At 39.9% G+C, this 15,250-nt stretch overlaps 1 protein-coding gene across 1 annotated transcript in view; it reads right to left on the bottom strand.

Moving 5' to 3' along the window:
* Positions 1-2,089: 2,089 nt before the first annotated feature.
* Positions 2,090-15,250, bottom strand: part of LOC144656074 (syntaxin-binding protein 5-like) — a 32,853-nt gene continuing 19,692 nt past the window's right edge. Inside the window, 13 exon segments of the mRNA XM_078516296.1 lie at positions 2,090-2,997; positions 3,781-3,899; positions 4,262-4,383; positions 4,630-4,725; positions 5,627-5,738; positions 6,453-6,558; positions 7,474-7,544; positions 7,666-7,785; positions 10,454-10,573; positions 11,368-11,598; positions 11,601-11,699; positions 11,978-12,066; positions 13,829-14,094. Of these exon segments, the coding sequence (XP_078372422.1) occupies positions 2,860-2,997; positions 3,781-3,899; positions 4,262-4,383; positions 4,630-4,725; positions 5,627-5,738; positions 6,453-6,558; positions 7,474-7,544; positions 7,666-7,785; positions 10,454-10,573; positions 11,368-11,598; positions 11,601-11,699; positions 11,978-12,066; positions 13,829-14,094 (1,689 nt within the window). The 3' untranslated portion in view covers positions 2,090-2,859.

Raw genomic sequence — 15,250 nt, 5'->3', positions numbered from 1 at the left:
TTGATAGACAGAGGAGCAGAAACCTGGGAATAAAAGGGGCGGTAACTCTACGGGAGGCGGGAGAAGAAGGGGCGGGAAAATGTTTTGCAACTTTGCGAAATATTCTGCGACAGAAATGGAACAGGCAGAAACCAGTTACTGCAGGACACCGGAGTAAAAAAGTTACGGAAAGCGGGAAGTTCAGCTCCCCCCCCCCTCTCCCCTAACCGGTCTAAAGTAGTACAAATAATTAGCAATATTATCCCGCGAAATTTCGCGGAATATCGACTGACGAGGCCGTAGGCTAATATCAGACGATATTCCGCACAACGAACAAATCTTGGCAACTCACTATATCGCAGGATATTTGTTATGTAAGGGATGAGTGATAACAAGGAGTTTCGGTCCAAATTGCAGTCGTTTCGCCTACGAGTGGTTTCGCTAAAGACCAGTTCGCTAACGAGTTAGGTCGATTCGCCTACGTCTCAAGTCGTTTCGCTAACGTATAAAGTTAGTACCCTAACGTCTCTTAGTTCAGGCTTAGTTCTTTTACATAAACAGAAGAGCAAAGCTTCTTCATCAAGAAAAGAGAAACGCTGAAATAATTTTGAAATCAAGACAATCGAACTCACTTTGGTAAACCAAGTGTAAATTGAAACGCACTTACTGAAAGACAAACTCGGATCGCTTAAAAAAGTTAAGCTTGAAAGCCCGAAGTTAGCTAGGTCTAATTTCTAAAACTTTTAGTCATTGTAATTTGCATAGGTTCAGCTAGCCGACCCGAATTAGCCGATTGTTGAAAAAAGCTGGGTGAAATAAATTTTTGATCACCTATACTCCCAATGTTGATCAGTTTTTGTGGTTACCAAGGTAACCATAATGCTACTACCTGTGTAAGTAAGTTAGACTTTCCGAAGCACGAAGTAAGAACGAGAGCGTACCGAAAGGGCACGAGGATTTCTCAAGTTCTCTAGGTAGCTTTTTACGATTACAATACTATTCTTTAGAAGGATATATGAGTTACGGTGATGAATTGTTAGGATTAAGTTAAATAAGAAGGATTCCAAATAAAAAAAGCCACTTTCAAAATCATTATGGCGCTTTCGAACTGTCCACGATCGACAATCGACTGCTTTGATGAACCGCTGGCCGAACGTAGTTGGAACATGATGCTTGGCTTGGATCAATGTCTATTGATCTTGATCGTCAACTGCGAAATACAACCGATGAATCGATCGAAATCGAGGTAAGAGTTGTGTACTACGTACAGTACGAACACACATGGTCTGAAATGCAGTGAAATGTTATTTATATTGCTTGGAATCAATGTCTGAATTTATCTCTGAGTATAAGGGTCAACCCGTTGCCTTTAATATGTCCCCCCTTATTAGGACCAGAGGTAAACCAAAAACACATTTAGACCCTCCAACATCAATATCTGTTATTTGTTTTGCAAGAAAGCCTACGACAACTACGTTCACCAAAAATCTCTCAGAAAATCTTTACATATTTTTGTCGATCTGATTTCTTGTACAATAATTGACGAAGGCGGGATTGGGGGACTTCTTTCATCATTACTACACTATGAACATTCCAGAACCATTTTAGCTATTCACTATTTCCTCAGTTCGACTAAGTCTGTTAAAATATCGGTAACCACATGACCTCTTAGAGGGCTGTTATTAATGTTATGCAGAGGACTGGGAGACTTGATTGAGTATAAGTTAAGTCTTCCAGCCCTCTTCCGCACAAACGTGGAGACACACTTAGCTATGTTTTAAACTGTCTTAGTGTTACCTGACGTCGCTGAATAAGAATTTGGTGGCATCGTCAAAATCAACGTATGAAAGGAGTCTTTAATGCGGATTGATTTGGTATTGTAATGTTCTATTACTATACTTTAAAAAGTGAATCTTCATAATACGTTAGCGAAACGACCTACAGCTCGTTAGCGAAACGACTTCAGACGTAGGCGAATCGACCTAACTCGTTAGCGAACTGGCCGTTAGCGAAACCACTCGTAGGCGAAACGACCGGATAGCTTCTGACCATATGTGGGCATCGTGACAATTTGTTGAATAATATGTTAATAATAAGACAAAGAAATAACTTCAAAATAATGTCATCCATTTTAATGGCAGAAACATTGTACTTTCTAATTCCTGTTAAACATCATGAATTGTCGATAACTAGTATTCTATTTGAACATTTTTACAATATATGACTTGTATTAAACACAAATGTTACAAGACCTTGCACCAGTTCAATCTCAACTGCTAGATGCAATACTTTGAACCCCTTAATGTCTATTAACAATAGAAAACAGAGGATTTACTAATTTCTTTAAATATTTCACGAGTTATTTTTTTGTGCTCGCTGTAAAATAAAAGATTATTGTAGTTTTGCCTAATAAACTGGCAAACGATCACTGCGTTCATATCTATTCAAATGCCTTCGTTTTCTAGATGCCGCAAAGATTTCCTTACATCCATAGATACCTTATTGTTAATTATTTTCGCGGAAACTTAATTTCGCGCAAAACAAAAAGGAAAAGAAAAATGTCACGAAATTTAAGTCGTGCACAAAACCCCCTTTCAAATTGAAGGAACCCTCAGAATAATAGTGTTAGAAGAATGACGCGACAGTCAAAATTTTCGAGTCTTTAATTTTCGCGATGACTTCTTTCCGCGGATCTTTAATTTCACGTTTTTGAAATCGCGAAAAATCACGAAAAATAAGTCCCGCGAAAACTAGTAACAATAAGTTATGTATGAAGGTCTAACTGCATGTCATTACACGGAACAGACGAAGGTAACTGATGTGTACGGCACAGGAAAGGTAATAGCACCACAGGCTTGGCAGCTCCAAGTGATTAAAATCTCAGACCTGGTACCACTTCTTATCCTTGTATTGGCGCGACAGTTGATGGGCGGCGTCCGCGAAGGCCTTGGCACGAATATTCATTTCTCCAGTCTTCATCTCCAGCTCCGAGAGTTTTTCACCTCTCTCCATAAGAGCCTAGTGACCATCAAGTTTTATAACGTGTTAAAGTAACGATTTAAAAAAAACAACTCGGATAGATAATTTTCGCTTATGTTTTGAGCAAATTTACAAGTTTAATTGTAAAGGAAACAGATGGCTCAACAGTACAGGGGCTTCACTACGGCTTGTATAACATAAAGCAACTAGAGTATTGCTACTCCCCCTGAATGCGGCTAGTTCATCGCAGGGTTCCCATCCCGAGCAGGGTCCCACAATTTCGCAGGGTCCCCACCCCGAGCATCTTTGTTAAGTTTCCTCACCGTTCGCCGCTACCCATTTTTGTAAAAAATAAATAACTTTATATGGTAGACACAATTACTGGTGTCCCATTATTTTACATTGTGGCCCTTGAATAAATAAACAGACACATATTGTAAATAAACAGAAACTTGCTAAAAATCCCAACTGGCAGGAAGCTGACCAGTTGGCTATTTACAGAGCGAGGAGGTGTTGAGTTCGGGACTACCAAACACAAATCATTTTAGTGGCAGGGAGCAGTACTTGAACCCGGGGCCTCCGGATTACAAGTCCAGCGCCCTAACCACTCGGCCACACTGCCTCTCCTTATATTCCTGCGTGAAGAGAGGCACTCAAGACTGTGAGAGTAAAGTGTCTTGCAAGGAACACAACGCAGTGCCCCCAGCCTAGGCTCAAAGCCGGAAAAAAATACACCCACAATAAGGCCCCCACGCCTCCCCCAGTCACTTTCACGCAATTTCACAAAACCTCACTTACAGTGCTTCATAACTGATCTCTCACCTGTTTGTTCCTGGCCACAACACCAGCTAATCCGCTGGACGTCTCTTGCAGCTTCTCCATTCCAGGGCCATTAAACCGATTGGTCAAACTACGGGACGCATTCCCGCTTTCTGTGCCAACTGGTATGAGTTAAAAAGAACACACAACAAAAGTTCAGTCACGAACACTGTACAAGATAAAAGGTCTTTACTACAACCACCAAATTCCAAAGACGCCTTACAACGAACTCAAAAGCTTTAAACACTCCCTAACAGTTGGAAGGTAATCTACTCTCGTCATCTTCTTTGCTCGTCACGCAATCTTCCTCCATTAATGGAAAGATTGTGTGACAAGCCCAAAGAGCGTTGGTCACACTCGTCGTCGACGCCTCAAATCAGATTTCATTTGACTGCGATTGTAATTACAATTGGCCATAGCTAAAACGCGTTAATCCACACCGTTAACAGACGGTTTTTATTTTGTTTGAATGTTAGGTACTTACAGAGCTGCTCTCTATCAAGTGGTGAAGCAGCAGTGCTGAACAAGCTGCTAAAGAAACCTTTGCTGGGAGGTTCAGGTGTCTCCACCGCACGAAATAATGATCCCTGGTTCTCTGTCAGCATCCTGAAATGATACCAAACCGATTTATTGAAATGGTACATGAGTAAAGAGGACGGGAAGTCTACAGGAAATGGGGAAGCAAGGTTAGGAATTCCCAAGGTAGCGGGGACCGGGAAAAATAGGAAACATTTCGCAGCACTGCGCTCGCAGTAAACTTCACGTAGGAAACTAAAAGTTCATTTAAACTTAACGTTAAACTTAAATCTGCAACGCCAGTGAAAACACTGCAAACTCACAATTCCATCTTACCCCGGTCTCGCAAACATTGAAAGCCTCTGGATCTCAAACGGTGAACACAAAATGACTGCTTGGGCATCCTCAGAGAACACAAGCGTCCTGAGAAATCTAAAAAAACAACAAAAACAAACAAACAACAAAGCTTTCAATAATATCTAGGATATTTGACTATTTTTAGTACAGCTATAGATGAATTAGCACTATGTGCAGTTTCCTGCCGCAATGAAAACGATAGATAAACTGAATTGTAAACATTAGCATAGACTGAAATAATGAATATATGAAATCATATACCGGTATTTGAACTACGGATGAAGAATGAATGAAGAGAAGATCCTCGCAGTTGTGAACACAACTTAAGCAGTTGCGAAAAGAAAGCTTGAAAAAATCAGGCTTGCCGGGACTCGAACCCTGACCTCTGCGATACCGGTGCAGCGCTCTAACCAATGGAGCTAACAAGCCAACTGGGAGCTGGTCATTAAATTGGTTCGTAATATACACGGGAAAGATGAAGATGAAATAATGAATATATGAAATCAGATATTTGAACTGCTATCTAGCATAGACTGTTTACAGCCTCTCTATTTTTCAACGCAAAAAATGCGAGGAAATGGCGAACGAAGCAAACCGCCCCACTCCCTCGCGCCTCCCGGCGTTTTGCGCTGGCGTCCAGTTCTCCCGCAATTCTTTCCCCGCGTTCAACGCTAAGGGAAGTGGTCATAACAATTGTACTCGACGAGGACCCACCTTGTGTAGGGGTGGGTGGGGGGGGGGGGGGGGATTGGGCTATTCGAGTTACCACTTGTCTGTTCAGCCAAATGAACAAAATTGCATTGCTGGAGAAATGGCACAGGAGGTTTGAATCTTTTTCTTAGTTTCTACTCCTGATAAAGAGAGGGCTATAAGACACCATCTTTTAAGATAGGGAAAAGGGGGGGGGGGGAGGGTACATGAAGACTGAGACCACCTGTCTTATTCGCCCTGTCAAATTATTCGCCCACAATCTAACCTGTAGTCCTTCATGAGGAACGAGCATTCCACGTCCAATAACGGTGACAGGTTCGGCAGGCTTAACGCGAGCAGCTTGCCAAGACTGTTAAGACACAACAAGCAGCTACTACCTGCGAGAAAAAAAAAACATAGATGTCACTGACATAGCGCGGGGTCCGTGTTGACGAAATTTTAGTCGGCGAGTTCCTTTTTTTTTGCAAGTTTATGGACCGAAAAAGATACAGCCGAGAAAAACGAGTGCGTGAGATTCTAAACCTGGTCCTGTTCTGCAGGTTTAGAAAAGCATATACTTGTAATTTTTCTAGATCCCCTAAGGGGAAAAAAGACTTTTTTTCTTTTGTATCATGTTTTGAAAAGTAATTCAGGGAAATAGATTCATGAACCGTCCATCTTAATAATTCTATTTATTTTCGTTAATTAAGAGCTCTAAACTTCAAATTGGCAGAGAAAAAGTCGTTTATTGGCAAAATATGATCTTCGAGCATTGTAAATTCACTTTCATTCAAATTGAGATAAACTTGAAAAGTTGGGCCGACGTTTTTCAAGTTTACCCGAATGCAATCCGTTTAAATCTTCTCGAATTTTGCCCATCCATGCGTCTTTTTGGCCATTCTGTGTTTCTTTTGAGTTTTTCTGCAGTTTTAAGCCGTTATTGTGATATTTCAGTAAAATGTATGACCAGTTTATCAGTGCCGAAATTGCCTAAAATTGTGTGACATAGCCCCTTCAAGGTCTGTATTTCATTATGCAAAATTTGAACTGTTTAGGGAACCAGTGAGAATGAAAAAAATCATTAATAAGGAGATATAAACCAATATACGTACCTTGAACAACAACAGCATCTGCCTTGAGTAACACGGCCGAGTCATCCGTGAGGTTAGCTTCTGAGAAAGTCTTGGGATTAGCGTGGGTTGTGGGTAATGAATACACCTGTAAATCCAACGTGAAAAACAAAAAACGCCTGAAACTCACAAAAAGAAGTACAATTGCTACAGTACCAGCCAAGAGTATTGATTTCCCTTCTCAGCCATGGGATCGTCACTACCTAATGAGGAGGAGTGTTGCGTGACGCTCCAAACAAGTCACACGAGGGAGACTAGTCGCGTGACCTCTCTTTGGCGAGAGAAATTGAACAAAAGGACCGAGCTTTAGCGAATTATTTCATGTTTACATCTCTGTATATTGGCAATAAAAAGTGCAAATCGAATCGGCCAGTAAATTAAACAGCATGACAACCCAAAAATAGGGGAACGTGGAGGCTTTCCATAGATACCCCCCCCCCCCCCCCCACACAAACACACACACACTTCGGGCACTTCCATGTATGGGCTATATAGGTATGTGCTGCTGTAAAGGGTATGGTTTTCATGCAGTTTAGTCTGGAATAGGGTATAAAAATCAGAGAGTTTCAGTCTAGAAAAGGGTATCTTATGCCGGAAAACTGATCGGTCGTATGAAGAATTAAGTCCAAAATCGGAATAGAAACTCGGAAGAGCTAGAGGCTTTCCTCAACGTAAGTTAATTCATCGCGGCGTCATTGTTGACAGATGGTTTTCCATTGAAACACTGATAGTGATACAGTTCTAAAAAAGTGCACATCTGGGATAGGGTAGGAATTTTTAGTGTCCAGTATAGTATAGGGTTTAAATCAGCTAAACATGGTCTGGTATAGGGTAAGGGCTTCAAAGTCCCAGCGGCACACCCCCATCCAAAAATATACAGAATCCCGTCCCCCGGAGATAGCTCTGATTATCAGTAAATTCTCTTAACAAAAAAAAAAAAAAAGGGGACAAAAAGTTCAGGAGGATTCATCTTTTGAGCTCAAGATTATCTATCACCACTAACCTTGGCTTCTCTGTCCGTACAAATAACAACAAAGTGTTTGTCGAGTAACTCCCTTGTCAGTAAAGAGTTCCCTGAATGCAGTAATAAAAACAGTTCAAACAGTAAACGAACAAGTTTCAATCAGAGAATCAACGCCAAATTCAAAGTCAGTCTTGAAAAGTATCCAAGGAGCAGCAATGTTCTGGCACTTACTCTTATTGTGCTGTGAATCTTTTTCTTTCCAGAACTGGAATGGAGATGGAAAGAGATGTCCCTGACTGTCAAGGATAGCCATGCTGAGAATCATGCCTGCTTTGGGCTGACATAACGTCCCTGCAAACCAGTCAAAAGTTTAACCTGTCATGCATATCTGTGACTCAGAAAAAAATAACAGACTGCAGTGATTAAGATTGTTGCCAGGTGCAGGGTTCGTACTCTTTTGAGCATTTGAAATTCCATGACTTTCCATGACCTTTTCCATGACTTTTCAAAGTTTTTCATGACCTAAATCTGCCCCTTTTTCTTGGAAATTTTCAAAAATTATCTTGATTTCGGGTACGTATTTACCGTTTTTACCGAATGGTGATGAGGTTATGTTATGGGCCGCATTTTCTCACTCGAACACTCACTCACTCACTCACTGGATTCTGATATCAAACCGCAATTAATTCATCATTAAACGAGAAACGTGCTGACAGAAAGGTCCTTTAAAAGCATTCAGCACATGTCAATCAGAAACAAATTATTCTTCAACCTCGTTCCAGGGTCTCTCTCTTTCAGGGAACTAAATTGAATTTCACAAAACAAATCGAAAGAGGATCACTTACACTTATCCTCTGGTGAAAAAAGAGAATAGAATTCGCTCAACGAAGCCTCAGAGCATAGGCTATCAATGACGCATTCACGTAAGAAAACATTCAGAGACGCGTTTTAGTGAACACAACATTCATGCACGTTTTTGTTTCGCGTCACATCATCTTCGTGTCACGTCATCCGTTCTTGATCTTTTTGAGTCGTGCAGAAACGCGCATCTCTCTCTCAAATTTTATTCGCTGCTAAAAATAACGCTATACGTGCTGGCAGAAAAGTAAACATATTCACAAAACAAATTTTCTTAATGCTAAAAAGGATCAAAGGTTACACTTAAATATTTTTGTGATAAAATACGGAATTCGCGCTATGAACTACATATAGTTACGCTTAAACTGTTATAAAAAATTATTACGCTCGCCTTGTGACGTGTTTTAGTCAACACAACATCCACGGCACGTTTTTGTTTCGCGTCACGTCACCTCGTGTCACGTCATCCGTTTTTTCGTCTTTTTGCTTGTTTACAAGCGAAAGTAGGAGAATAACAGTTATGTTAGGGAAAATTTCACATTCTTGTAAACTCTCAAGGGATTTTTTTAATTTCTCAAGGGACAGTTTTAATTTCTCAAGGGATTACTTTCAGCTGTGGGTGATCACTTGCGATCTCGTGGAAAAAACGTGACTTGTCAAATTTACAAACGTTATATAACAATTTTAAAAGTGACACGTCAGCTTTCTTATCTCAACGCACGTGTGTCTGATAGGCGATCTATAAAAAGCGTCGCACAAACAATGGATAGCGTAACTAACGCTAAAACACGAATAAATAATCACTAGCACTTACATCGTTTAAAAAATTACAAACGTCAAAAATAAACCATACCAAAAAAACCCGCTCTTTTCAAAGATATTTTTGAAGTTAAAACAAATGCAAGAGATGGGGGCTTCTTTTAGCTTAGGAGCGGTTAAAAATTAGGCCAAATTTGGTCGCTACAAGCGCCATTCTATTTCGTCATCAGCCTAGGTCGTTAGGGGCGTGACCTCTCGTTGACAGCAATGTTGCATGAATCGGCTTTACAACATGCGATCGTATCGACGCAGTTCGAGTGGAATTTCAGTCAAAGACAGCAAAATTCTTTCGTGTTTCATCTTCAAATATAATGCGAAAGCATTCACTGTATATATGGCTTTTGTTTAATCCTTCTTAAGCCCACGAAGAAGCTCTCTTGATATCCGACCCTCGCAGAGCCTAGACAAAACGCAGCTTGAGTGTTTCGATTTGTTTACGCCGCAATTATATGCGCAATGTTTTCTCCGACAGTAGTCGGAAATATCTGTATTTTTTTCGTGCTTTTTCGTCGCAAAAACAAAGCGTCGAACGCATATTTTGTTGTTTCATTTGCTAATTTCGCTGGTGTAATCGACTGCATCGAAAGGTCCTTGCAGTTTTAAAGTATAGAATTGTCATATCTCGGTGAAATTTGCACTGTTTATTTGTGTAATGTTGAGGAATATGTGTATAAATACCCGGCGCGGACGAGCCATTTTTGACAAAATTATATGGCTGCATTTCCTCCGCGAAGATAGTAAATTGTTGTACTAAACTACAAAGCACATGTAATGATAAGTTCGAAGAACAATGCACAGGATAAACCTTCGACTCATACTTCATGCAAAAAAGTCGGTATCTCGAAGAGACTTTAATTCATCTTTTTGAGTCGAGCAGATACACGAAGTGTTCGGGCGTATCTTTTCTCTCAAATTTTTTCCGCTGCTCAAAAATAACGCTATTCGTGCTGACAGAAAAGTAAACATATTCACAAAACAAATTTACTTAATGCTTAAAAGGATCAAAGGTAATACACTAACCGGTAAATATTTTGGTTGTGAAAACTGAATAGCGCTACGACCCCTGCGAGCACGAGCCATCAATGACGCAACTCACGTGGAAAAATAAAGCAAAGTGAGATTGCCTTACTTTATTGGACACTTATTTAGAAACAATGCGGAGGTCGGCACTTCATTCATCGAATTACCATGAGGTTGCTCGAAGAGCCTTTGATCTTTACAAAAAATAACCTGCCTAATTTATTTGGTACAGTCAATACTATTTTCCATGACTTTCCATTTTATGACTGTATGAACACTGAGGTATTATCAAAAAGAAGAGTGGATGGTAAGAGTGGGTTACCTGTGGTAATTGTTAGCACAGGCTGCGACTCTCTTTGTTCTCTGACAGGCAGGTTAAGCACAACAACGAACACATTTCCAAAGACTGTTCCAACCCACAAGCACGGGCTGATTAAATTGTCTGCAAAACAAAAGCAATCCTGGAATTAAGTTACTTCAACAACGACCACTTTCAATAACAGTCAACTCTCCCTAAAATGGACACTGTTGGGACCAGCTCCAGTTTTACGTCTTAGAGAGGTATCCATCTTATAGGGAGTTTACTTACAATAAAATGACTGAAAAACGGCCGGGGGAGGGACCAACACCATGTGTCCAGCTTACAAAGGGTGTCCTTCTTACAGAGGTATCCGGTAAGAGTAAGCTGACTGTACACGTATTTTGACATTATTTTGGGGTTTATAAGCACTTTAATAAAGTGTGAATCAACAGGATTTGAATCGAATTCAGCCCCCAGGTCTTCAGAATTTTTTGGCTGGTATTTCCTAAACCCTCATCTTTCTCGAATAAGATGCCATTCTCTGACGTAGAATGCCTTACCCAAGCTCTATTCCCTGCATAAGCTTAGCGTCATTCTTTCTAACCCAAGCACTATTTCCTGCCTAAAACAGAGCTCTATTCTGTGCCAACCCTCAAGCTATAGCACATGGTGTAAGTTGTCATCAGTTGTCTCCTTAAATCTCAAAACATCAACAAAGTGCACAGTAGTCAATTAAGGCCAATTCTCTGAGGGCTCGGGGGAATAAAACAAAAGATGTCACATCGAGGTTGATGGATGAATGGATAATTTCTTTTGTTTTATTCCCTCATCCTTGAAGTTGGAATTTTAATATATTGGAATTGGCCTATCCCTTGTGTTTCGTCTGATGAAGAACCTCACCCGAACCACCCCCTGAAGCTGAAAAGGCAACTCACCATTCTTTTTAGTGAAGGTGCAGGCAAACCGCACACAGCTGATGCTGTCAGGGGGGCCACTTTCCAAATTTGGTACACTGGTTGTTCTTGGTCGTATGCCATCAACAGCTTCATTCTCGTTCTGATCCCCACCACTAACAGGCCTGCTATTAAGCCTTCTTACCGGGGGAGGTGGTCGAGGGGGGCGGCTTTTCCTTCTCTCAGATTTTGAGTTAAGATCAACGTGGAATTCCCCCCTGAGCCATCAGCATTCATAGTGAATGATATAGGCATGCCAGTTGTCACAGGCATCGTTGCTGAATTTGCTGATGATGACGGGGATTCTGACACAGCTGTAATAGGTAAATTACATTTAGTTATGCCGTTAATAATCACATTCAAGCTGGAGGTTCAACGTTTGTCATCCTAACAGCTACAAAAGAAGGCCAAGAAAAGCCAAACAAAAGCAACTTAGACGATCTATGGGAAGAAGTATGCAAAGTGACCTTGAGCAGGCTTAGGGAATAGAGAGCCTTCATTATTCCTCCTATCACAGTGATGTTGAAACTGATTAAATGGCAGAGGTTTTCTAGATCAAAGGATATTAGTCTAAAACATTTGATAACCTTACCACACATATCTTGGGCTGACAGCACTGTAATGAGTTTCTTTTGAACTATATCAACCAATGCTAAAGAGGGTCCATTGCTGATAGAAATCCTGTAAAGGGTAAAAAAAGGCTGTGATCTCATGCCAGCACTAACAATACTATGCTTGTTGCTGAAAATGGCTTACCATTCAGCTGGAGTTTGTGACACTACTGCCACAAGAAAAAATGGTCAATCCCCCCTCCAAGGATTCATTAACATTCATGGCAGCCAGCCCAGAGAAGTCATTGATTTGTCGAGACTTAACGTATCCTATGGTAAACATATGGAAAAACTTCACCAGTGAGTTTGGAGGAAACAATAATAGTATAAACCAAAGACTTTAAAAGTCTGTACACTGAACTGCATGTAACAAGGAACATGTTTGTATACGTAATTGGACTACATGCTGTCCAATTTGGAAATAATTTGATGAAAAAAATTCCGAGGGCAGCCAAAATTGGACGAGGCCGTAGGCCGAGTCCAATTTGGCTGTCAGAGGAATTTTTTGAATCTAATTATTTCCAAAATTGGACAAGCATGTAGTCCGGTTACATATTAATTATATAGCTTGTAGTGAGTGAATCCAGCATAAACCACAAAACTTATGTCCAGAACGGGAAAAGCATTCAACAATAGTAGGCATAACACAGCACATGCAATTCACTCAGAGCATTGTCTTCACAAATAAAACTTAAACAAAACAGTGCAATTTTATTCACCTGAGTTTGCGAAGCTTGCTACAAAGTGAGTGAAAACACTGCATCAATCAATGAAAGTCGTAAACAAAGTGTCCGAAGAGCTTAACAACTTCTTGAATGTGACATACTCCTTTCCACTATATCGTTCGTACTTCATCGCCGTCTTTTCTTTTCGAATTTCAGCAAAAAAACGACAAAGAATTGCATCTAGCTCATGCCTCATGGCGATGAACATCTGACAGATTTCTTGCTTCGCTTCGCTGCACTTACGGTCACCCAAGTTTTGTACTATTGGAGGTGTTTTGCTCTTGGTTTTTGCTTCTTAGTGTAGCTAGCTCCTCTTCTGACAACGTAGAAAATTTCTCTTTGTTGTTTCTATTGCTGAAAAGCTCAAAAGGAATAGAAAAACGTAGCAAACTTGCTCCATAAAATTCCGCCATTGTCGACTCACAATGCGACCAGTTTACAGCGCTGACGCTACGCTTTGTGCTAATTGGCTAATATCCATCACATGTTGTGTTTTCTTCGATTTGATTGGCCGAGACGAAACTGTCCAATTTATTTTAAATTGGACAGATTGTAAATTTTACCAAAAAATCCTAATTGAAACTATCCAAATTTAATCCCAAATTGGACAGTTCCCAGAAATTAAGGAAAAATAGCTGTGCTGACAATATAGGATTTACTGACAGCTATATAATTATATAGCAAATAAGCATAATTTACAAAATTAAATTGCTGAAGGCTTCCTCTTACCAGTAGTTTACTCATTTGCTGATTAGATTTTGACAAGAGAAGTTGGTTATTTCAAAACTGTAATGCATTTACATTACCTAGTATTACAGGCAGGCAATGTGCAGTTTCAGAAAACATTGATACCCACCCCACAGGTGGTCATTAGAAATTCCAAGTGCGTGGGGGAACCTTAGAAGCCAAAATTCTTAAAGCAAAGTGTGGGCCTTAACTGGAATTTCCAGAGGGGCGTGGGCCAAGATTCAAACCAAAAATACATCTGTGGCATATTTTTTGTAACATCAATATTTTCTGGACCAACACAATGCGTGTACAGAAGGCTATGTAGCTGTAGCCCTTTGTACACATTGCAGACCTACAGTACGCTATGTTTAAACTCACACTCCAAACTCTGAGCTAACAGCCATGTTGCTGAGTGGTACTGTGTCTGATCCAACTGATGGAATCATGCAACAGACAGTGGGCTGAAATCCAGGTGACCTCTTGTACAAACCAGTTTTACATGTTAGAGTGGGACATGACACAGTCATGGAGGCTGAGGTGGGACTGAGTACCAGTTCCTCTCCTTTATCCTCAGTCGGGCTTTGGACATCAGAGTCTGGTAGCAAATCCATACCCAGGTCAAACAAAAGATTGATGTCAAGTTGCTGAAAGCAAAATACAGAAACATGATTATAATCACAAACACTGACCTACAGAATATAATTATGAGCATGATTTAGTCAAATCACAAAATTTAGGGTTCATAATAAGCAAAATGGCTCATGAGGCCACACTCAAAGGGACTGTTAGCCTATTTAACTAAGTTTGCCAAAATACTTGCTATAAAACTCAATGTTAGCAAATAAAAATTACTTCTATTCGTCTATGGGTCTAAATTACAAAACCAAAGCTTCATTACAAAATTAGTAATGTCTTCTGAGTGTTGAAATGAAGTGAAATGATAAAACTTTATTAGAGTGTCAGAACCTTATAGCCTGGGATGTACCTTTACTAATAAACTAATTAGGGGACACAACATAAAAAAAAACTAACTAATACTAAAAATAATACTAGTAAATATCTACAAGTCTATGTCTACAACAGTGCCAATCTAAAATCTATGATTAAAATAAACTATGACTAGATGTAAAATATATCATTATTATAGCTAAAACTAGTCTTACAAACAAACAAGATTAACTTTGAAACTATTCAGCCTAACAGTTTTTCAAAAACCCATACAGTGGAACCCCGATAGAACGATCCTCGATATAACGATTTCCCGAAATAACGATGAATATTCCATGTCCCGGCAAAAGTTACTGTAAAATGTATGGGACAGTACCCCGATATAACGATCTTCGATACAACGATATCCCCGATATAACGATGGGAAATTAGCGAACCGAACGTAAAGTCTTTCCCGATATAACGATATTATCAGTTCTCAGTCACAATTTAAGCGAAACACTGAATTTAACACAATACCCTTACAGTAATCGGGTAACCTCTAACGTTTCTATCGCAGCTTTGTACGATTATATACAAAAATAACACTCAGTGTTCTTAGCCTCTTTATCAACTTTATCCTCCTTATCCTCCTCGTCATTCAATAGTTCTCTTTGTTTCATTATCTTTGACTAGGTTTACCCCGATATAACGATATTTTCGGTCATTTTACGGCCATATCGTTATATCCGGAGTTTCGATATAACGATACCTCGATATAACGATATAATTTTACTGCTCCCTTGGCATATCGTTACATCGGGGTTCCACTGTATCAAAATCTGTTCTAATCTTCTTCAATTTTTTTCATCT

Source organism: Oculina patagonica, chromosome 6 (genome assembly GCF_052425735.1).
Source record: "Oculina patagonica isolate OP01 chromosome 6, crgOcupat, whole genome shotgun sequence".
Lineage (NCBI taxonomy): Eukaryota > Metazoa > Cnidaria > Anthozoa > Scleractinia > Oculinidae > Oculina > Oculina patagonica.
The sequence above is the reverse complement of the archived record's forward strand: the minus strand, read 5'-3'. Positions and strand labels throughout refer to the sequence as shown.